The sequence below is a fragment of the Cetorhinus maximus genome, chromosome 4 (assembly GCF_964194155.1).
Source record: "Cetorhinus maximus chromosome 4, sCetMax3.hap1.1, whole genome shotgun sequence".
In the NCBI taxonomy this organism is placed as follows: Eukaryota; Metazoa; Chordata; class Chondrichthyes; order Lamniformes; family Cetorhinidae; genus Cetorhinus; species Cetorhinus maximus.
Window position 1 is genome coordinate 142,154,410 of NC_135882.1, and position 22,834 is coordinate 142,177,243.

At 44.8% G+C, this 22,834-nt stretch overlaps 1 protein-coding gene across 2 annotated transcripts in view; it reads left to right on the top strand.

Moving 5' to 3' along the window:
• The first annotated feature begins 1,512 nt into the window (after window positions 1–1,512).
• phf20l1 (PHD finger protein 20 like 1) overlaps window positions 1,513–22,834 on the top strand; it is a 121,932-nt gene continuing 100,610 nt past the window's right edge. Inside the window, exons 1-4 of one of the 2 annotated variants that reach the window (XM_078540935.1) lie at window positions 1,513–1,771; window positions 5,894–5,983; window positions 14,927–15,050; window positions 20,682–20,853. In XM_078540935.1, the coding sequence (XP_078397061.1) occupies window positions 14,968–15,050; window positions 20,682–20,853 (255 nt within the window). In that variant the 5' untranslated portion in view covers window positions 1,513–1,771; window positions 5,894–5,983; window positions 14,927–14,967. The remainder of the gene's footprint in view (window positions 1,772–5,893; window positions 5,984–14,926; window positions 15,051–20,681; window positions 20,854–22,834) is intronic. The other variant, XM_078540934.1, reaches the window with a different exon arrangement.

Consider the following 22,834-nt stretch of genomic DNA (forward strand, 5'->3'; position numbering starts at 1 on the left):
GGCACACAACAGCTACAAATGATTAGTGCTCTCAGCTGCTTTCTTACCTTCCACTGGGAATGGCTTGTTGAAGAGTTTTCTTGGTGGAAGTCTAATTTATTCACTTTGGAGGTATTGCAACCCTAGATCAGGATAGCTGGTGCCATATGTCTGCTTTATATTAGATCTCAGACCTGCAGTAAAATAATTATTAGCAGCAACAATAATCTGCTGTGGGGAGATTGCAGGTGGGCGGAGGAAAGGGGAGCAGAAGAGGGGCTGATTCCCAGGAGCCACCGCCACCAAAACAAGATGAACAAGCAGAAGCTCAGCTTCCTTTACCATTCGAAAGAGGAGCTGCTTCCAGAGACTCAGATTGTCACATCAAGTGGTGGAAGAGATCTGTTGTTCATCCTTCAAGGCGAAGATAACCACGTCCATCATCTGGGGTGTTTGGTAGGGTTCCAGAGTGTGCTAAGGCCGATATGCGCCCGGAAGTTCCTCCTGTATGTAGGACAGGGCACTGCAGATGACTGAATTTTGGATGGGCTGCTGGTTCGGAAAGACGTCTACAGCCTCCTAGAAAATCTAGTGACTTTGCATACCACTGGCTGTAAAGGTGACCACTATTTTGGCAATGTGGTTCAATATTCAATATTGACTTTGATGATCGCTGCTTCATTTTCACTGGAAGCTCCAAACATTGTTCTAGTGAATTACCAATTGGACTTTAATAATACATTAGGAAGTGGATTCGTCTTGTCTTGAATCCCCAACAGCCTACCCAAAATCAATGCAAAATCTCGCACGATATAAGCTCATGCGCCAGACATCTCCTATGGAGCTTCACCCCAGTGAGGTGATCAATAATGTTTTGGGAAAGAAAGAACGATTCGGCCCTGTTCCCCCAATGTTTCAAAACTGACACTCCAATGCAGGACTGAAGGAGTGCTGCACCGTCACAAGTGCTGTCTTTTGGATAAGACATTTGACCAAGTCCTCATCTGCCCGTTTGAGTGAATGTGAAAGATCTCATGGTACTATTTCGAAGAAGACCAGGGGGAGCTATCCCTGATATCCTGGCCAATATTTATCTCTCAATCCACATCACAATAACAGATTATCTGGTGACTATCACATGGCTGTTCGTCGGAGTTTGCTGTATGCTACTTAGCTGCCACGTTTTCCACCTTACAGCAGTGATTACGCTTCAAAAAAATACTTGATTGGTTGTAAAGCACTTTGAGACGTCCTGGGGACATGAAAAGCGCTGTATAAATGCAAGTCTTTCTTCATGATTCAACAATGAAAGAATTACAAAACACATTTCAGCCAAGCCCTTAGCAATATATATTTTTTTAAAAACAGAAAATGCTGGGAAAACTCTGGCAAGCGTCTGTGGAGTGAGAAGCAGAGTTGACAGTTCAGGTCAGTTGACCTACAGTCAACTCAGTTGACTCCTCATCCTCACTCACCCAGCCCCCCCCGCCCGGGCACGACGTCCTGACGTACGGTGTGCGCGCTGACGTTACGGGCAGGCGTGTGCGTGAATGTTGACGTCGCGCTGTTTTGAAAGGAGGAAGAGGAAAAAAAAAGGAGTCGGGGCGGCAGCAGCGAAGAGTTGGGGGAGGGGGCGATTGATGGGCAGTAGAGGCCTTGCCGCCACCGCCAGGCTCGCTCGGAGCGCCCGAAACCGAGTTCGAAGGCAGCGGGGAGTCGGGAGCGGTGCTGGGGCTTTGGTCCCGGGAGCTGTGTGAGCGGGAGAGGCCGAGCGGAATATGAGGGGGGGAAGGTAAGGAAGGGAAGGCCTCAGGCAGCCTGGCTCTAGGCTCTCAAGAGTGGGAGCCCCATAGAGATGGGTACTCACTTAGCACCCTCACACTGCTCTACATACAACACATTACACCCCCATTTAAAAAATAAATTAACACACAGCGTATCATGTAAATTTAATATATATGCGGGCAAATACATGCTTAAAATCATGTGTTTCTTGCAGAAAATTATATTATTTAAAATAAGAGTGGAAAATGTAAAGCGAGTTCTTCTATACATTATGGAGGAAAACACGGGGCCATCTGGCTGGTCTCACGAATGCAATTATAATAGAAACGAATGGATAAATATTTTCCCCAGAAAACAGTGGAGGCTGGGTCAGTGAATTTCTTTAAGGCTGGAGTTAGATTTTTGACATACAAGGGAGTCGAGGGTTATGGGATGCTGACAGGAAAGTGGGGTTGAGGTCACAGCCAGATAACCATGATCTATTGAATGGTAGAGCAGGCTGGAAGGGCTGAATGGCCTACTCCTGCTCCTTAGTTCTATGTTCAAATACACATTTTGTGTGCAAATTTAAAATTGTACATAGTGTATGTGTTTAATAAATACTTACACAGTATATATTCCAAAAATGCACTTGCAGGTGGTAAAATATTAAAGGTGTACTGAAAAAATATCTTGAGGCAGAATTATTGTAGAAAAACCTGAAAATGAAAAAAAAATCTCCATAAAATCATGTATTAATCTTAAAATAAAACAAAATGGGAGTTGTAGCTTTCCCAGCAGATCTCCCATGACACTGATCTCAGTAAGTCAGTGGATACACAAGAGTTGTCAGTTACTGCTTTCTGATGGGATATGATCACGTAGGTGCAGAATATGCGGTTCGGGGTGAGGTGCGGAATTGGACCTTTTAAAGCAAAAACAATCCCCTCAGAGTAAACCTGCAACCAAGTTATTTCTTTTGTGTTAAATGTGTAATTTGATGCTCTTATGTGTAAGATATTTGAGCCAGTCAGAATGGTTTTTGCTACTTTGAGACTTTACAAATGTGACAGACCCTTTGGATGTTTGTCACTTTGACAGATAATTTTCCCACACCCAAGGCGCAAGGATTTCAGTAATACAAATGTGCACGAAATTGAGCAATCAAATGTATGTAGAGTTAACTGCAGAGGGTTAAAGGTTTTTAATGATTCTATTCACTGAGTCACTGGGCTTTTTTAATGGTTATAAATGAGTGAAGAAGTGAATTGCTTCTCTCATTTTATTCATAATGTGACTGCCTTGGCACCTGTTGCTGATTATAGAGAAATGGTAAAGCGCGAGATGATATGAGCCCTGAAGGTTGTTTTTCTGTGATGCATCTGTGTAACCATATACTTATAGTTTCGAGACGCATTGGGTTCCAGATATTTGTAGGCCTCTGATAACTTGATCGTGGCCATTTTTCAAGTTTAAATCTGGACAATGAATGTTGGAGAAAGGGGGAGGATAAGAGAAGCCAAAGCTTCGCAGCAAATCCAATCCTGTTCTTGCCCATGTATAGTCAAAGAACATGGAAACCAAATGTAATGCAGCTCACTGCTGCAACTTTAGACATCAACTAACTCATCCAAGACCATGGAGAGGATTTGGGATTTTCCCAATCTGCAGAATATTGGGTGACTCATTTACAAGATGAGACAGAAACGATTTTCTTTAGAATTGATGTAGGGTTCATTTTAATAGCCAGAGATAGGAAAGCGGAGTTCTCTATCGGGTTTAACTGTCGTGTGTGATGACTTTCTGAACCATGCCTCCTCCATGCTCCACACCCATCATTTTCTCGACTAAAAGCAGTGATTTGTACTAAAATTTATTTCTACAGTTACCAGCTGCGTTTGAGTATCCCAGGTACATTCTTCATGTGCGAGTCTAGGCAAGGACTTGTCAAGCTGCTGAACATTCGCGGTATCATGATCAAGTTCCATGTCTATGTTTGAGTGATTTATGGATTTTACTCCCTGCTTTCCCTGCCTCTGTACTTGCCTAAAATCTAATATATCGTATATGAAACACAAAATGTTAGCATACACATACAAGTTATTAAGAAGGCAAATAGAATGTTGGCCTTTATTGCAATGGGTTGTAGTATAAGAGAAGAGAAGTCTTGCGAGCTACGACCTTAAAGGTCTGTGGTGAGACCGCACCTGGAGTACTGTATACAGTTTTGTATCCTTAGTTAAGGAGGGATACACTTACATTGGAGGTGGCTCAAACAAGGTTCACTCGGTTGATTCCTATGATGAAGGAGTAATGAGGAAAAGATGAGCAGGAAGGGCCTATACTCTCATTGCAGGTTAAAAGAATGAGAGGTGATCTTATTTAAACTTGTAAGATTCAATGAGAGCTTGGTAGGATGAATTCTGAGATGATGTTTATCCTCGTTAGGGAATGTAGAACTAGGGGCCTATAGTTTCCGATTAAAGGGTCTCGCATTTAAGATAGATGAAGAATTTTTTTCTCTTGGCTGTGAATCTTTGAAATTTCTTATTCCAGAGAGCTGTGGAGGCCGAGTTACTGTATATTCGAGCCTAAGATAAACAGATTCTTGAATGACAGGGGTATCAAAAGATATGGGGAACAGACTGGAACATGGAGCTGAGGCCAAGGCCAGATCACCCACCATCTAATTGAATGGTGGAGCATGGTCGAGGGTCTTGCTCCTATTTCTTCTGTTATTTAAATCTGTTGCATTATTTTTTTCCCATCCTGACAAAATGTCAATGACCTGAAATATTAACTCTGCTTCTCTCTCCATAAATGTTGCCTGATTTGAGTATTTGAGCATTTTCTGCTTGTGTTTACTAAAGGAAAAATGTTGAGGCAATAGAGAGGGTACAGCACAGATTCTGCAAAATGCTGTCTGGTATGAGCAAAAACAAAGATAGAGTTATAAAATTGGGGCTGTTTTTTGTTTGATGTTTTGTTAGCTTTTAAGCACTGTGTTTTTCTTTGCCTCTGCCAAACCACTCCTCATACTCCTCTAAGGAACTTAAGGAGTGGTTTGTTAGAGGTGCTTCATATCATTAAAACATTGGACAGAGTAGTTGGAAACAGACTATTTCCAGTGATTGAGGGGTCCAGAAGAAGGGACACAGTTGGAAGATTGACAACTCAGCAGGAGGGATTATTTTTACCAAGAGGTTGTGGAATGCATTACCAAAGTTTGTGATTGTTGCAGAGATCCTGTCAATATTAAAGAATATGTTACATGGAGAGTTGAAGGAAAGGGGAATGTAGAGATAGAAGGCAAATTGTCAATTAGTTGGGATGATGATTATTAACAGTCTCCTGAAACTTGCTTGATTAACTTGAATTTTCCAGAGATTTTCCTGAATTGGCTACATACTTCCTTTGTTTCTTTTGCCCCTTGATTGCGCAGTTAAGAACTGGATAAATGGGTGAGAGTTTTTTGTTCTTTCATGGGTTGTGAGTGTCACTGGCAATATCAGCATTTGTTGCCCATCCTTAATTGCCCTTGAGAAGGCGATGAGAAGAAGTCAACTTCTTGAACTGCTGCAGTCCACCTTTTGTAGGCTGGTGTAGTACAACTGAGTGGCTTGCTAAGCTGTTTCAGAGGGGAGTTGAGACTCAACCACATTGTATGGGTCTGGACTCACATGTAGGCCAGACCAGGTGAGGACGGCAGAGTTCCTTCCCTTTGCGACAACTTCATGGTCACCATTACTGAGTCTAGCTATTAATTCCAGATTAATTAATTAATTGAATTAAATTCCACCAGCTGCCATGGTGGGATTTGAACCCAGGTCGCTAGAGTATTAGCCTGGCTCTCTGTCCAGTAAAATAATCACTATACCATTGCACTTGGATGGGATGGAACCAGTGGATCTGATGGTTTGTCATATCCTCTCTTTTATTATGCACTTTGTGACTTGCATTATTGAGAGGACCAAATGAAATAGGGCATGTGTGGTTCAGGTACGTTGAAATTACAAACTTGCTGCAAGTTGTTGCTGTCAGTAGGAAGTAAAATATTCATAATCTGCTGGTGCTTCATTAATTGATCATGATAATTATTGAATGATATCTTACAGTAGCTTAAGTTGTAAAAAATCATTTTCTTTTGTAGGGATGTCTTTCGATGTAACCAACTCTTGCTGCTGCATTGATGTATGATGGGAAAAAAAATGTTCAATAGGAAATGAAGATAGAGGTACTGGTGAGTACTGTAGCCACCTTAACTGCAGTTCAGAGTGCACTGGAACTGTTGGTTTGATAGTGTTTGTTCTCCTCTGCTTTGAGATGCTCTGTAATTGGCATTCCCAAATTCTTTCCTGTGCATGTCTGGTAGATGCAGTTGATCAGTCTATCCCTGTGTCCTTGTACATTCTTGATTTTTCTCCCCTCCTTTACCTTTTCCTGCCTTTTTGCGAACTGCTTGGAAACAGTGAAAGATACTGGACTATGGGGGCAGAACGTGGCAATTTTAGATAGCGTTTGTGCTATTTACCAAAGCAATTGGCTAAATGGCCCCTTCTGTCCTCCAAAAAAAACTTTTTATTTCTCTTTCGCATAACCTTAGGTCTGAAATTTACTGCTTGGCAATATTGGCAGCAAATGCCTCAAGTGAGATCGTTGTGCATCCCGACCCTTCAGTGCAAATTTGCACAACAGTTTGTTGGAAAAATTATACAGCAGTGAGCTGAACAACGGACCAGGAGTGGTGTGACCAATGAATAGTTAATTCAGAAAGCAGTATACTGCAGATGCTGGAAATCTGAAATAAAAACAGAAATAGTCAGGTCAGGCAGCAGCTTTGGAGAGAGAAACAGTTAACATTTCAGGTCTATGACCTTTCATCAGAACTGGAAAAAAGTTAGAGATGTAATCGATTTTGAGCAAGGGGTGAATGGGACAAGGACAAAATGAAGGTCTGGGAAAGGGTGGAAAATTAAAATGGCAGGCCAGGCTTGTGGACTGAACAAAGATGTTCTGCAAAGTAGTCACTCAATCTGCATTTAGTCTTCCCAATGTAGAGGACACCACTTTGTGAGCAGCGAATACAGTAGACTAAATTGAAGTAGTACACCCAGTAGCTTCACCTGGAAGGAGTGATTGGAGTCTTGGATGGTGAGGAGGTAAAAGGGCAGGTGTTACATCTCCGTTTGCATGGGAGGGGGATGGGGTGTTGAGGGTGATTGAGGAGTGGACCCGGGTATCACGGAGGGAATGGTAATTTATTCTTTCATGGGATGTAGGTATCGTTGGCAAGGCCAGCGTTTATTGCCCATTCCTAATTGCCCTTGAACTGACTGGCTTGTTAGGCCATTTCAGAAGGGCATTTAAGAATCAGTCACATTGCGGCAGGCCTGGGGTCATGTGTAGGCCAGACCAGATAAGGATGGCAGATTTCCCTCCCTAAAGGACATTAGTGAACCAGATGGGTTTTTAACAACAATCAATGACAGTTTCATGGTCATCATTACTGAGACTAGTTTTCAATTCCAGATCTTATTAATTTAAATTCCACCAGCTGTATGGTTGGATTTGAAACAGTGTCCCGAGAGCATTAGCCTGGGCCTCTGGATTGCTAGTCCAGTGACATTACCACTACTCTACTGCCACCCTCACGGTCCCTTCAGAATGCTGAATGGGGAAGGTGGGGCCGAAGATGAGTTTGGTGGAGGTGACGGAAGAGACAGAAAATCATCCGTTGAATATGGAGACTGGTTGGGTGGAAGGTGAGGATGGCGGGGAGGTGAGGGGTGGGGGGTCCCATATCATGGTTCTTGGAGGGAGGGGAAAGAGTGAGAGCTGTAGTGTGGGAAATATGGTGGACATAGTCGAGGGTCCTGTCAGCCACCATGGGGGGGGGACCTCAGTTGAGGAAAAAACAAGCCATCTCAGAAACGCTGTTGTGGAAGGTTGCATGATCAGAACAAATGTGATAGAGCTGAAGAAACTGAGAGAATGGAATTAAGTCCTTACAGGGTGTTGAGTGTGAGGAAGTGTAGTCGAGGTAACTGTGGAGGTTAATGGGCTTATAGGCTATCAACCAATATTCATTATCACCAGAAATAGGCACCAAGAAGTCAAAGAAAAGAAGCAATTGAGATGCACCATGTGAAACTAAGAGAAGGTTGGAAATTGGAAGCAAAGCTGATGAAGTTTTCCAATTCAAGGCGAGAGTCAATAAGGTACCAGAAGAGTTGAGGGATGGAGCCCAAGTAGGACTGGAACAAGAAGCTCCACATATACCAAAAAATACTAGGATCCATACAGGTACACATAGCAAAGACTTTTTAATTGGAGCAAGTAAGATGCACTAAAGGAAAAATTGTTCAATGAGGGAACAAGTTCAGCCAGGCGGCAGGGGTTGTAGTTGATGGAAACAGGTTGGGCCTCCATTTAAGGAAGAAACAGAGAATCCTTGCACTATCCTGGTGGGGCATAGAGATGTAGAAAGATTGGACATCCATAGTACATATGAGCATATGAATTAGGAGCAGGATGTGTCAGCCCCTTGAACCTGCTCTGCCATAAGATCATGGCTGATCTGAATATAACATCAGCCCTATATCCTGCCTACCCTCGATAACCTTTCACCCCCTTGTTAATCAAGAATCTATTTAGCTCTGCCTTAAAAATATTCAAAAGACTCTGCTTCCACAGCCTTTTGAGGAAGAGTTCCAAATACTTACAACCCTCAGAGAGAAAATTTCTCCTCATCTCTGTCTTAAAGAGTGACCCTTTATTTTTAAACAGTGACCCCTAGTTCTAGATTCTCCAACAAGGGGAAACATCCTCTCCACATCCAACCTGTCAAGACCCCTCAGGATCTTAAAGGTTTCCATTAAGTTGCCTCTTAGTTTCAAGCCTACAAGCCTAACCTGTCCAGCCTTTCCTCATAAGACGACTCGCCCATTCCTGGTATTAGTCTAGTAAACCTTCTCAGAACTGCTTCTAATGCATTACATCTTTCTTTAAATAAGAAGACCAGTACTGTACACAATACTCCAGATGTGGTCTCACCAATGCCCTGTACAACTGAAACATAACCTCCCTACTTTTGTAATCAATTCCTCTCACAATAAATGATAACATTCTATTAGCTTTGCTGATTACCTGCTGTACCTGCATACTAACCTTTTGTGATTCATGCACTAGGATACCCAGATCCCTCTGAATCTCAGAGCTTTGAATCTCTCACCATTTAGATAGTAAACTTCGTTTTTATTCTTCCTGTCAAAATGAACGATTTCACATTTGCCCACATTATACTCCATTTGCCAGATATTTACCAACTCACTTACCCTATCTATGTCACTTTGTAGCCTCCTTAGCTCCTCTTCACAATTTACTTTCCTACCTATCTTTGTGTCATCAGCAAATTTAGCAACTATTCCTTTGGTCCCTTCATCCAAGTAATTTATGTGAATTGTAAAAAACTGAGGTCCCAGCACTGATCCATGTGGCACACCATTCATCACCTGCCAGCCAGAAAAAGACCCACTTATGCCAACTCTCTCCTTCCTGTTAGCAAGCAACTCTTCTATCCAATTGGAAATCTTAATAGTGACAGAGGGCATTAGAAGAGTCACAAATGTAGATGGGAAGAGACTAGGCAAGGGGAGAAAAATTACTGTCAAGGTAGGAAGAAATTAGTTCAGTGGGGCAGGAAGAGGCTGAAATAATGGGCCTTCCAGGACATTCCTGTTTATGAATCTTGGGAGGGAAGTAAAAATGAACTGTTGAAGGTTGGGGAACTGAGAGGTGGGAAGCCGTTGCAGGGAGAGGGATCACTGAAACAGATGATTGTCAGTGACTCTTCTGGAAGCAATGGCTTGATGCTCAGTGGTGAGGTAATGGTCTAAAGGCAGGTCGGAGGAAGTGTCAGAGAGTTGGCTTTCAAGCCTCTGCAAGGTAAAGGTCAGTATCCATCCAGCATCCATCTTGTCAACAGCATCCATCTTGTCAGCAGGTTTGATAACAATAGCAAGTAACATTCGTACTATGCAAGTGCCAGGCAATGACCACCTCTAACAAGAATCTAACTGGATCGTCTCCAACAAGAATCTAACCATTGTCCCTTGATGCCCAATGGCATTACCATCGCTGAATCCCCCACTTTCAATGTCCTGGGGATTACCACTGACCAGAAACTGTACTGGACTAACCATATAAATACTGTAGCTACAAGAGCAGGTCAGACTAGGAATCCTGTGGTGAGTAACTGCCCCCTGACTCCACAAAGCCTGACCACCATCCACAAGGCGCAAGTCAGGAGCATGATGGAATACTCTCCACTTGCCTGGATGTGTGCAGTTCAAACAACACTCAAGTAGCTGTTCAACATCCAGGACAAAGCAGCCCACAGATCGGCACATGATCCGCAAACATTCATTCCCTCTACCACTGACACCCAGTGGCAGCAGTGTTTACCATCTATAAGATGCACTCCAAGAACTCACCAATGCTCCTTAGACAGCACCTTCCAAACCTACAACTGCTACCATCTAGAAGGGCAAGGCCAGCAGACACATTGGAACACCACCACTTGGAAGTTCCCCTCTAAGCCATTCACCACCCTGACTTGGAAATATATCACCATTTCTTCACTGTCGCTGGGTCAAAATCCTGGAACTCCTATCCTAACAGCACTGTGGATGTGCCTACACCACATGGACTGCAGCGGTTCAATAAGGCAGCTCAACATCACCACCTCAAGGGCAATTAGGGATGGGCAATAAATGCTGGCTTAGCCAACGATGCCAGCATTCCATGAATGAATTTTTTTAAAAAGTCCGGGTTAGACCTGAGAGAACAGAGTGCAACAAGTTCAGAGAGAGACAGGTGAGAATGAGTGAAGGGAGCAGAGAAATTGAGATGGCTGTTCTCAGTGAAACGATCAAGAGTGGGTAAGAGGCCATGCTCCACCCACCCACCTCTTGCTCAAAACCTATTATATATCTAACTTTTCCCAGTTCTGAAGAAAGGGCATCAACCTGAAACGTTAACTCTGTTTCTCTCTCCACAGCTGTTGCCTAACCTGAGTTTTTACAGCACTTTCGGATAGGTTCACTTGAGCTTGTAGATTTCTGTGGGATTTTCAACCTAATTTATGGGATCATATTCGTTTCCTTCCTACAGCACTGTGTGTTCCTACAAGGAGTGCAGTGGTTGAAGAAGGCAGTACACAGCCACTACCACCTCAAGGGCAATTAGGGACGGGCAATAAATGCTGGCCTAGCCAATGACGCCCACATGCCATGAATGAGTATAAAAAATTCAAAACATGTTGTTATAAGGCATAAATGGGAATAAACATGGCCATAACAACAAGGATTATTAGGAAAATAACTTCTGTAACTCTCTGTCTGCATCACAAGGCTAAGACTGGGAGCTGTAGATTTTAAGAGTGCTACTTAACCACTAATTGACGTCAGAGAGCAATTTCAGAAGTAACACAGAAAGCAATCATCTTCAAAAGGCAATTTCACTATTTTGAGGATATTTCTAGCTTTTTTTTGATAACAGTATTGAATAGTGTGAAAAGTAAGGGCAAATAACACAAAGATTGGCCGGGTGGTTAATAGTGAGGTTGAGTGTCTTGGGCTACAGGAAGATATAGATGGGATGGTCAGATGGGCAGATAAGTGGCAGATGGAATTTAACCCTGAAAAGTGAGAGGTGATACACTTTGGAAGGAGTAATTTGACAAGGAAGTATTCAATGAACGGCATGACACTAGGAAGTTCTGAGGAACAAAGGGACCTTGGCGTGTGTGTCCATAGATCTCTGAAGGCAGAGGGGCATGTTAGTGGGGTGGTGAAAAAGGCATATGGGACACTTGCCTTTATCAATCGAGGCATAGATTACAAAAGTAGGGAGGTCATGTTGGAGTTGTATAGAACCTTGGTGAGGCCACAGCTGGAGTACTGTGTGCAGTTCTGGTCGCCACATTATAGGAAGGATGTGATTGCACTGGAGGGGTTGCAGAGGAGATTCACCAGGATGTTGCCTGGGATGAAACTTTAAGTTATGAAGAGAGGTTGGATAGACCTGGATTGTTTTCGTTGGAGCAGAGAAGACTGAGGGGTGACCTGATCGAGGTGTACAAGATTGAGGGGCATGGACGGGTGGATAGGGAGTAGCTGCTCCCTTTAGTTGAAAGGCCAGTCACAAGGGGACATAAGTTCATGGTGAGGGGCAGGAGGTTTAGTGGGGAATGTGGGGGAAAAGCTTTTTTACCCAGAGGGTGGTGATGGTCTGGAATGCACTGCCTGGGAGGGTGGTGGAGGTGGGTTGCCTCATCCTTTAAAAAGTACCTGGATGAGCACTTGGCACGTCATAACATTCAAGGCTATAGGCCAAGTGCTTCAGGCGCAGACTCGATGGGCCAAAGGGCCTCTTCTGCACTGTGAGATCCTGTGAATAACATTCACATTTGCATTACGTAAACCTTCAGAAATATGGGCTCTGTTTTGAACAATCTGATCAAGAAAATTTAGAATTCAGACAGTATTTTAATGTTCAGAAGCAATGTTAGAAGGCTACGCGGGTTCAAGTCCCACTCCAGGGACTTCACAAAATCTAGATTGACACTCGTGTGACACTAAGGGAGTGCTGCGCCTTTGGGAGCATTTGGAGGTCTCCCTGGTGTCCTGAACAAGATTTGTCCCTCAGCCGACATCACTAAAATAGAGTATTTGATCATTATCACATTACTGTTTGTGGGAGCTTTCTGTGTGTAAATTGGCTGCTGCATTTTCTACATTACAACAGTGAGAAATTTCAGAAGCACATGACTGTAAAGCACTTTAGGACATCTTGAAGTTGTGAAAGGTGCTATATTTAAGAATTGTGCAAGATCATCCAGGCAATTATAGGCTATTGTAGGGAAGTTACTAGAATCTAACATTAGGGATAGAGTGACTGAGCACAGATACAAATATGAACTGATGAGAGAAAGCCAGCATGGATTTGTAACGGCTAAATCGTATCTAACTTCGTTGAATTTTCTGATGTGGTCACTAATGTGGTAGATAAGGGAGTGCCTAAGGATGTTATTTATATGGACTTTCAGAACGCACCTGGTAATGTTCCACATAAGAAACTGTTAGCAAAACTGAAAGCACGTGATCGGAATCCAGCTTTTGACATGTAGGAAATTGATTAGCAGGTAAGTGTCTGAGTTAATGGATAATAGCTCTGTACTGACAGAATGAGTTGTGGCATCCCCCAGGGATCTATGCTGGGCCCTTAGATTTCCACACACTTTATCAATGACTCAGATGAAGAGATTGAGAGCTGCATTTCCAAGTTTGTTGAGAGTAAGTTAGGTGGCACAGTTTATTTTTTATTCATTCACAGAACGTGGGTGTCCCTGGCTGGGCCAGCATTTATTGCCCATCCCTAGTTGCTTTTGAGAAGATGGTGAGCTGCCTTCTTGAACCGCTGCAGTCCATGTGATGTAGGCCACAGTACTGTTAGGGAGGGAGTTCCAGCATTTTGACCCAGCAACAGTGAAGGAAAGCCGATATATTTCCAAGCCAGGGTGGTGAGTGACTTGGAGGGGAGCTTCCAGGTGGTGGTGTTCCCATCTATCAGCTGCCCCTGCCCTTCTAGGTGATAGTGGTCATGGGTTTGGAAGGTGCTGTCCAAGGAAATTTGGCGAATTCCTGCAGTGCACCTTATAAACACTACTGCCAATGTGCGTTGGTGGTGGAGGGAGCGAATGTTTGTGGATGTGGTACGAATCAAGCAGGCTGCTTTTTCTGGATGGTGTCAAGCTTCTTGAGTGTTGTTGGAGCTGCACTCATCCAGGCAAATGGAGAGTATTCCACCACACTCCTGAATTGTGCCTTGTAGATGGTGGACAGGTTTTGGGGAGTCAAGAGGTGAGTTACTCGTCGCAGGGTTCCTAGCCTCTGACATCTTGTAGCTACAGTATTTACATGGTTAGTCCGATTCAGTTTCTGGTCGATGGCAACCCCAGGATGTCGATAGTGGGGGATTCAGTGATACTAATGCCATTGAACGTCAAGGGGTGTATATGGTAACAGAAACTTGCCAAGAGGCACTGATGCGAGTAGGTAAAATTGTGGAAGATGAAATTTAATGTGGGGAAGTGTGAGGTCATCCACATTGGACCTAAGAAAGATAGCTCAGAGTATTTTTTAAATGATGAGAAGCTACAAACTGTGAAGGAGCAGAGAGAGATTTAGGGGTCATTTACAGAAAAATTAAATCCAGTGGGCAGGTACAAAAAAATTAATTAAAAAAATTAATGGAAAGTTAGCTTTCATCTTTAGGGAATACAAAGGGGTGGAAATTATTCAATAGTTATAGACCTCTTGTTAGACCATAACTGGAGTACTTCATTTAGTTATGCAGACCCCCCCTTCATCTGCCTGGCCAATTGCTCAGCACCACTCTTTTTTCCCCCCCCTCTCCCCCCAAAAATAATCCAGCAGGCCAGCCACTGGCTTCGCACCCCCCACCCCCATCATCTGGCTGGCCACTCGCTTGTCTACTCTGTTGCCTGCTATACCTCTCTGTCCAGTATACTTAGATTCCTCGTCCTTTGTATCCATAATCATGTCCCTCTTTGAGCCTTATATTTCCCTTCTCCACATCCACCATAGTTCTGTCATCTTTTGAGTCTTCCCCTCCTGTCACCTGATCTTTGGCAAAGCCTTTGTCCCACTGTCTGGAACTCCCTCTCTAAGCCTTTCATTTCTTTCCCTCTTTTGCAAACCTAAGATACGTTTTTGGGGCCAGACTTTTGATCACCATCTTTTCCTCATGGCTTAGCAACTGCCTATTTTTTAAGTTCCTTGGTATTTTTTTCGTTTTGCTATATGTGCTATAAAGTTGCTATTATTGCGCATGTGTGCTTTCAATATGACGTAGTTCTGTGTGTGGGTGACGACGTTTTACTTTGTAAAGCATGATCTGTACTTGTTGCACCTTCATGGTCTTGTCTCTATTTTATTTGCTAGCTCATGCACTTCCTTTCACATCATTGCTAGCTGCCATCCAAATAATTCCAGCCTTTACCAGCTTTAGCTCGCAACCTCCATGACCTGCGTGATGTTATGCTTTTAAGGAAAAAGAAAACTGAAACTAGCTATTTCATGAAAAATGTTTCTTTTCTTAGGCAGCAGAAAAGGGTGATTAATAAAAGGAGGAGAGATAAGGATGAGCAGAAATCCTCCAAGTCGGCCAGGAATTGTGTTTGCGGTGGGAGCTCGTTTGGAGGCCCAGGATTATCTGCAGAAATGGTATGTGTCCAAATGTGAATTTTCTGCATAACTGGATTTAACCCAGCCCAGAACGCTGAAATGAGATTTTCCTCTGTCTGAGGGGGTCCTTTTGGGTCTTAATCGAGGTTCAAACATTCCTTAAGTTGCTACCTGCTTAAACTCTAAATTTGGCATTCATTCCCTGAGGCCAAATGACAGCCGGTGTGAGAAACTGCAGTAAGAGTACTTTTGGAAGTTGAGACTAATGTATGCTATTGAGGACAGAGTAGAAGTGGTTTATTGTGTATGATACCCTGGTACACCTGAAGTTGACACCTGGCATCCAAAATGGAAAGAATACTATCCCCCAGTGCCAATTTCCCTCACCTGGATTAACAGGTATAGCATATTTACAAAATAAATTCCTCCTAAATTTGTCCAGAGATAAGAAACGACCAGGCGCACTACTGCTGCTAGAATTCGCAAAACCATTACACTGGAGTCAAGCATGTGACTTCCATCCTTTTAGTATCTGCTTCTAATGACATTACTACAGAGACCTCTCTGAGAGTGGGAAATGTCTCATTAAGTTGAGGATGATGAGTAACTGGGGTAGTTCATGAACATTAGAAACAAGACCAAACTGAATTGCTCGCTTGTGCTTTCAGCCAGCTGTTTAGTCATGTATACTCACGTATCTATGGTCTAATTTTAAATTCATTCTCAGAGCATAGGTGTCACTGGCAAAGCCATCATTTATTGCCCATCCCTGGTTGTCCTTGCGAAGATGATAGTGGGCCTTCTTGAACCACTGATGACCTTCTGATGAAGGTACTCCCTCAATGCTGTTGGGTAGCGAGTCCCAAAGTTCCAGGGATCAACAAAGAATGAACTGCAATATATATTCAAGTAGGAATGTTATGTGACTTGGTGGGTAAGTTGGATGTGACAATGGTCCCATGCACCTGTTCTTCTGCCCCTAGGCAGTGGTAATTATTGGTTTGGGAGGTGCTGTTGAAGCAGCCTTTGTGAGTTGCCATTCTGTATCCATGGTACTTCGGTGGTGGAAGGAGTGGATGTTAAAGCTGATAGATGGGATAATGATCAAGGGATTGCTTTGTCCTGGATGGAAACCAGCTCCTTGAGTGTCATTGCAATTGTGCGTATCCAGTCAAATGCAGAGTATTGAGAAGCTCTGAGGGGTTGGGAGGTGTGTCACTCATTGCAGAATAACCAGACTCTGACCCACTACATTAGCTATGGCATTTATGTTGCTGCTGAGTTGAGTCTTGGTCAATGGTAGCCTCTCTGGATGTTGATGGAGGTATATTTGATGATGTTACCATTGAACATTAATGAGAGGTGGTTTAGGCACTCTTGTCAGAGGTTGTCATTGCCTAGCAGCATATGGCTCAAATGCTACTTGCCCTTTATCTGCTGAACCTGTCATCCAGGTTTTGCTGCATGCAGGCATGAACTGCTTCATTATCTGAGAAATTGTGAATGGAGCGGAACAGTGTAGTCATCAGCGAACAGCCTTATTTTTGGCATGATGGACTAAAGGCCACTAATAAAGCAGCTGAAATTGTTGTACCTGATACCCTGAGGAACTTTTGGGGCTGAAATGATTGGCTTTTCAACAAGCACAACCATCTTTTGTGCCTGGTATGACTCCAACCACAGAAGAATTTTCCGCATGATCCCCATTGTCTTTGTTTTACCATTGATGATCTCTGAACTTCACCCAAACAAACCACAAAGGAAAATGAATGGCCTTCATTTTGAGGCAAGGATCAGCACTGCAAAGATTCGAGCCATCAAAATTCTCACCTTTCTCTCTTTCTGGTGTCTGGTTTTTCCACCTCCAGGTACAAAATACTCCCTCTGCTTTTCATCCTAATAGAGAAATGAATTACTGTCTTATAGATAAGTATACAATGCTGTTTATGATTGTAATGTCATTAAGGAGGGTCTGCAGTGGAAATTTTTTTATTTCTTTATGGGATATGAGCATTGCTGGCTGGTCAGCATTTATTGCCTATCCCTAATTGCACTTGAGAAGGTGGGGTTGAGCTGCCTTCTTGAACTGCTGCGTTCCGTGGTGTAGGTACACCCACAGTGCTGTTAAGGAGGGATTTCCAGGATTTTGACCCAGCGACAGTGAAGGAATAGCGGTATATTTCCAAGCCAGGATGCTTAGAGAGGAGCTTCCAGGTGGTGGTGTTCCCATGCATCTGCGGCCCTTGTCCTTCTAGATGGTAGTGGCTGTGGGCTTGGGAGGCGCTGTCTAAGGAGCCTTGGTGAGTTCATGCAGTGCATCTTGTAGATGGTACACACTGCTGCCAGTGTGTGATGGTGGTGGAAGAGTTAATGTTTGTGATGAGCTGTGAGTCAAGTGGGTTGCTTTGCCCTGGCTGGAGCCGAGCTTCTTGAGTGTTGTCGGAGCTGCACTCGTCCAGGCAGTTGAGAAGAATATTCCATCACACCCCTGACTTGTGCCTGTAGATGGTGGACAGGCTTTGGGTAGTCAGGAGGTGAGTCACTCACCACAGGATTCCTGCCCTTGTAGTCACAGTATTTATATGGCTAGTCTAGTTCAGTTTCTGGCCATTGGTAACCCCCAGCATGTTGATAGTGGGGGATTCAGCAATGGTAATGCCATTGAGCGTCAAGAGATGATGGTTAGATTCTCTCTTGTAGGAGATGATCATTGCCTGGCACTTGTGTGGCATGAATGTTACTTGCCATTTGTCAGTCCAAACCTGGATATTGCCCAGGTCTTGCTGCATTTGGATATGGGCTGCTTCAGTATCTGAGGAGTCGTGAATGGTGTTGAACATTGTGCAATCATCAGCGAGCATCACCAGTTCTGACCTTAGGATGGAAGGAAGGTCAATGATGAAGCAGTTGAAGATGGTTGGGCCTAGGACAGTACCCTGAGGAACTCCTGCAGTGACATTCTGGAACTGAGATGATTGACTTCCAACAACCACAATCATCTTCCTTTGTTCATTGGTATGACTCCAGCCAGTGGAGAGTTTCCCCCATTGACTCCAGTTTTGCTAGGGCTCCTTGAGGCGTCACTCAGTCAAAAGCTGCCTTAATGTCAAGGGCAGTCACTCTCAGCTCACCTCTGGAGTTCAACTGTTTTGCCCATGTTTGAATCAAGGCTGTAATGAGGTCAGTAGCTGAGTGATCCTGGTGGAATCCAAACTGAGCATCAGTGACTAGGTTATTGCTAGGCAAATGCTGCTTAATAGCACTGTTGATGACATTTTCCATCAATTCACTGATGACAGAGTGGAATGATGGGGCGGTAATTGGCCAGGTTGGATTTGACCTGCTTTTTGTGTGCAGGACATACTTGGGCAGTTTTCCACATTGCCGGGTAGATGCCAGTGTTGCAGCTGTACTGCAACATCTTGGCTAAAGGCATTGCAAGTTCTGGAGCCCATAGGCTTTGCAGTATCCAATGCCTTCAACCGTTTCTTGATATCACATGGAGTGAATCAAATTGGTTGAAGACTGGCATCTGTGATGCTGGGGACCTTCGGAGGAGGCCAAGATGGATCATCCACTCGGCACTTTTGGCTGAAGATTGTTGCGAATGCTTCAGCCTTATCTTTTGCACTGATATGCTGGGCTCACCCATCATTGAGGATGGGGATATTTGTGGAGCCGCCTCCTCCATTGAGTTGTTGGATTGTCCGCCACCATTCCCGACTGATGTGGCAGGACTGCAGAGCTTAAATCTGATCAGTTGGTTGTGGTATCACTTAGATCTATCTATCACCTTGCTGCTTATGCTGTTTGGCACGCAAGTAGTCCTGTGTTGTAGCTTCACCAAGCTGACACCTCATTTTTAGTTATGCTTGGTGCTGCTCCTGGCATACCCTCCTGCATTCTTCATTGAACCAGGGTTGATCCCCTGGCTTGGTGGTAATGGTAGAGTGAGGGATATGCCGGGCCATGAGGTTACAGATTGTGGTAGAGTACAATTCTGCTGCTGTTGGCCCACAGCTTCTCATGGATGATGATGGCCGAGCCTGGGACATTATCTAAGATATGATTTCTTGAGTATGACTGTCAGGCAGTTGCTTGACTAGTCTGTGAGACAGTTTTCCCAATTTTGTCACTAGCCTCCAGATGTTAGTAAGGAGGACTTTGTAGGGTCGACAGGGCTGCATTTGCCATTTTCATTTCCAGCGCCTAGGTTGAGTTGCTTGATCTGTTCAAAATCTATTCTATTTAGCACGGTGGTAGTGCCACACAACATGATGGAGGATATCCTCAATGTGACGATGGGTCATCGTCTCCGCAAGGACTGTGTGGTGGTCACTCCTATCAATATTGTCATGGATAGATGCATCTGTGGCAGGCGGGTTCGTGAGGATTTGGTCAGGTATGTTTTTGCCCCTTGTTGGTTCCATCACCACCTTTCGCAGACCCAGTCAAACAGCTATGTCCTTTAGGACTGGGCAGCTCAGCCTGTTCTGGTACTACAGAGCCACTCTTGGTGATGGACAGTGAAGTCCCCCACCCAGCGTACATTCTTCGCCCTTGCCACTTGCAGTGCTTCCTCCAAATGGTGTTCAACATGGAGGAGTATTGATTCATAACCTGAGGGGCGAGGGTGCAGTATGTGTTAATCAGCAGGAGGTTTCCTTGTCCATGTTTGACCTGCTGCAATGAGACCTCATAGGGTCTTAAATCTATGTTGAGGACTCCTTGGACAACACCCTCCTGACTGCATACCACTGTGCTGCCATCTCTGCTGGGTTTGTCCTGCTGGTGGGACATGACATACCCAGGGATGGTGATGGCCGAGCCTGGGACATTATCTAAGATATGATTCCTTGAGTATGACTGTCAGGCAGTTGCTTGACTAGTCTGAGACAGTTTTCCCAATTTTGTCACTAGCCTCCAGATGTTAGTAAGGAGGATTTTGCAGGGTCGACAGAGCTGCATTTGCCGTTGTCATTTCCAGCGCCTAGGTTGATGCTGGTTGGTTTGTCTGGTTCTATTACTTATAGACTTCGTAGTGGTTGGATACAACTGAATGACTTGCTCGGCCATTTCAGAGGCCAGTTAAGAGTCAACCACATTGCTCTGGGCCTAGAGTCACATGTAGGCTAGACCAGGTAAGGACAGCAGATTTCCTTCCCTAAAGGGCATTAGTGAACCAGATGAGTTATTTCAACAATCAACATGGTTTCATGGTCATCATTTGACTTATAATTCCAGATTTTTATTGAATTCAAATTCCGCCATCTGTCGTGGTGGAATCTGAGCCTGTGGAATACGAGTCCAGCGACGATACCGCTATGCCTCTGCCTCCCACTGGATTTTGATCCAGAGAGGGTTTATATCTTTTTAGCCTGGCATGCTGAGGCCAATCGTGTCACCGTTGGCTTGATTGAGCACCTCTAACTCAATATGACAAACGTTCATATCTGAGAACTTCCAGTCTGTATGTCAATAGTGGTATTCTAATTGATACATTTGCTCATTAGACTATTGTGGGAGTTTAGGATTTAGAGATATATGGTTAACCTGTGGTTAAAACTATAATCTCTATTGGAACCAGATTGTCAAAATATCAACATTACATTGGTTCATTTGATAATTAACAAATTATTTGTCTTCCCTTTCCTTTTGTGTCACCTGGAGGTATACATCACGAATCGAAAAGATTGACTATGAGGAAGGAAAGATGCTGATCCACTTTGAGAGATGGAGCCATAGGTACGATGAGTGGATTTTCTGGGATAGTCATCGCCTACGACCTCTGGAGGGACAGTCACTACGAAAAGAAGCACTCAAAGATGATGAAGAGATTACAGTAAGTGAAGGTTTTTAGACCAGGAGACTTTTCCAGAAGTAGATCTCTTCCAAAAGCACTTTTTGTTGTTGTTAATGGGAAAGACCCTTGCTACATTTGTCAATTGTATTTATCTTGCAATTAGTTGCCCTGCTTTCTTCCCCTAATTTTCACCAGTCAGCTTGGTGCTGCTTGCAAAGGTCAATAAAAAAACAAATACAGAATGACTGAATGAATAAGGTAACTGTTGTAGTACCTGTTATCTATCTGACCTGCAGTGGAATCCTTTTCTGATTGGCAGGAGCATGAACGCCATCTTGAAATGGTGAAAAACATGCTTTCTGTTGTCTTCCCTGTTGAATTCCCATATAATGAAGCAGTGGGATGAACTGGACTTTTGAAAGACCATGCTCATTGGGAGCGTTGTACTTTTCTGTGATTCCACGGAAACGCTAACTGGATGGGGGAAGGATTTGGATGGCTGTCAGCTCTGAGCAGCCAACATGAGAACAGTAAGTATTGGCTTTGGCACAGGTGATGCAGGAAGACCAGAAGAATCAGAATTTTAGGGGTTTTATAATAACACCTAGAAAGGCAATAAAGAACATCCCATAGGGAAACACTGAGGTATTATTGTGCAGCATTCAAGGAGATCTGGGAGAAGCTTGCATTTTTAATTTTGTGTTCTAGCCTGTCATGTTACTTCAGTGACTCCACTTCGTGTATATATCTTATTTGTCTCTGCATGTTACTGCCTGTCTTTTACTCTCTGACTGTGACTAATACTACTTTCTTTCCGCTTAGTCACCTGCTATCGCCCTCTCTGATTTTTCTGTCCATCTCGCAATCAACCCCTCTCTCTCTCTCTGGTCCCCTCTCTCTGGTCCCCTCTCTCTCTCTCTCTCTCTCACTCTCTCTCTGGCCCCCTCTCTCTCTCCCTCTCACTCTCTCTCTCTCCCTGGCCCCCTCTCTCTCTGGTTCTCTCTCTCTCTCTGGTTCTCTCTCTCTCTCTGGTTCTCTCTCTCTCTCTGGTGTTCTCTCTCTCTCTCTCTCTCTCTCTCTCTCTCTCTCTCTGGTTCTCTCTCTCTCTCTCTCTCTGGTGTTCTCCCTCTCTCTCTCTCTCTCTGGTGTTCTCTCTCTCTCTCTCTCTCTGGTTCTCTCTCTCGCTCGCTCGCTCTGGTCCTCGCTCGCTCTGGTCCTCTCTCGCTCGCTCGCTCTGGTCCTCTCTCGCTCGCTCGCTCTGGTCCTCTCTCGCTCGCTCGCTCTGGTCCTCTCTCGCTCGCTCGCTCTGGTCCTCTCTCGCTCGCTCGCTCTGGTCCTCTCTCGCTCGCTCGCTCTGGTCCTCTCTCGCTCGCTCGCTCTGGTCCTCTCTCGCTCGCTCGCTCTGGTCCTCTCTCGCTCGCTCGCTCTGGTCCTCTCTCGCTCGCTCGCTCTGGTCCTCTCTCGCTCGCTCGCTCTGGTCCTCTCTCGCTCGCTCGCTCTGGTCCTCTCTCGCTCGCTCGCTCTGGTCCTCTCTCGCTCGCTCGCTCTGGTCCTCTCTCGCTCGCTCGCTCTGGTCCTCTCTCGCTCGCTCGCTCTGGTCCTCTCTCGCTCGCTCGCTCTGGTCCTCTCTCGCTCGCTCGCTCTGGTCCTCCCTCGCTCGCTCGCTCTGGTCCTCCCTCGCTCGCTCGCTCTGGTCCTCTCTCGCTCGCTCGCTCTGGTCCTCTCTCGCTCGCTCGCTCTGGTCCTCTCTCGCTCGCTCGCTCTGGTCCTCGCTCGCTCGCTCTGGTCCTCTCTCGCTCGCTCGCTCTGGTCCTCTCTCGCTCGCTCGCTCTGGTCCTCTCTCGCTCGCTCGCTCTGGTCCTCTCTCGCTCGCTCGCTCTGGTCCTCTCTCGCTCGCTCGCTCTGGTCCTCTCTCGCTCGCTCGCTCTGGTCCTCTCTCGCTCGCTCGCTCTGGTCCTCTCTCGCTCGCTCGCTCTGGTCCTCTCTCGCTCGCTCGCTCTGGTCCTCTCTCGCTCGCTCG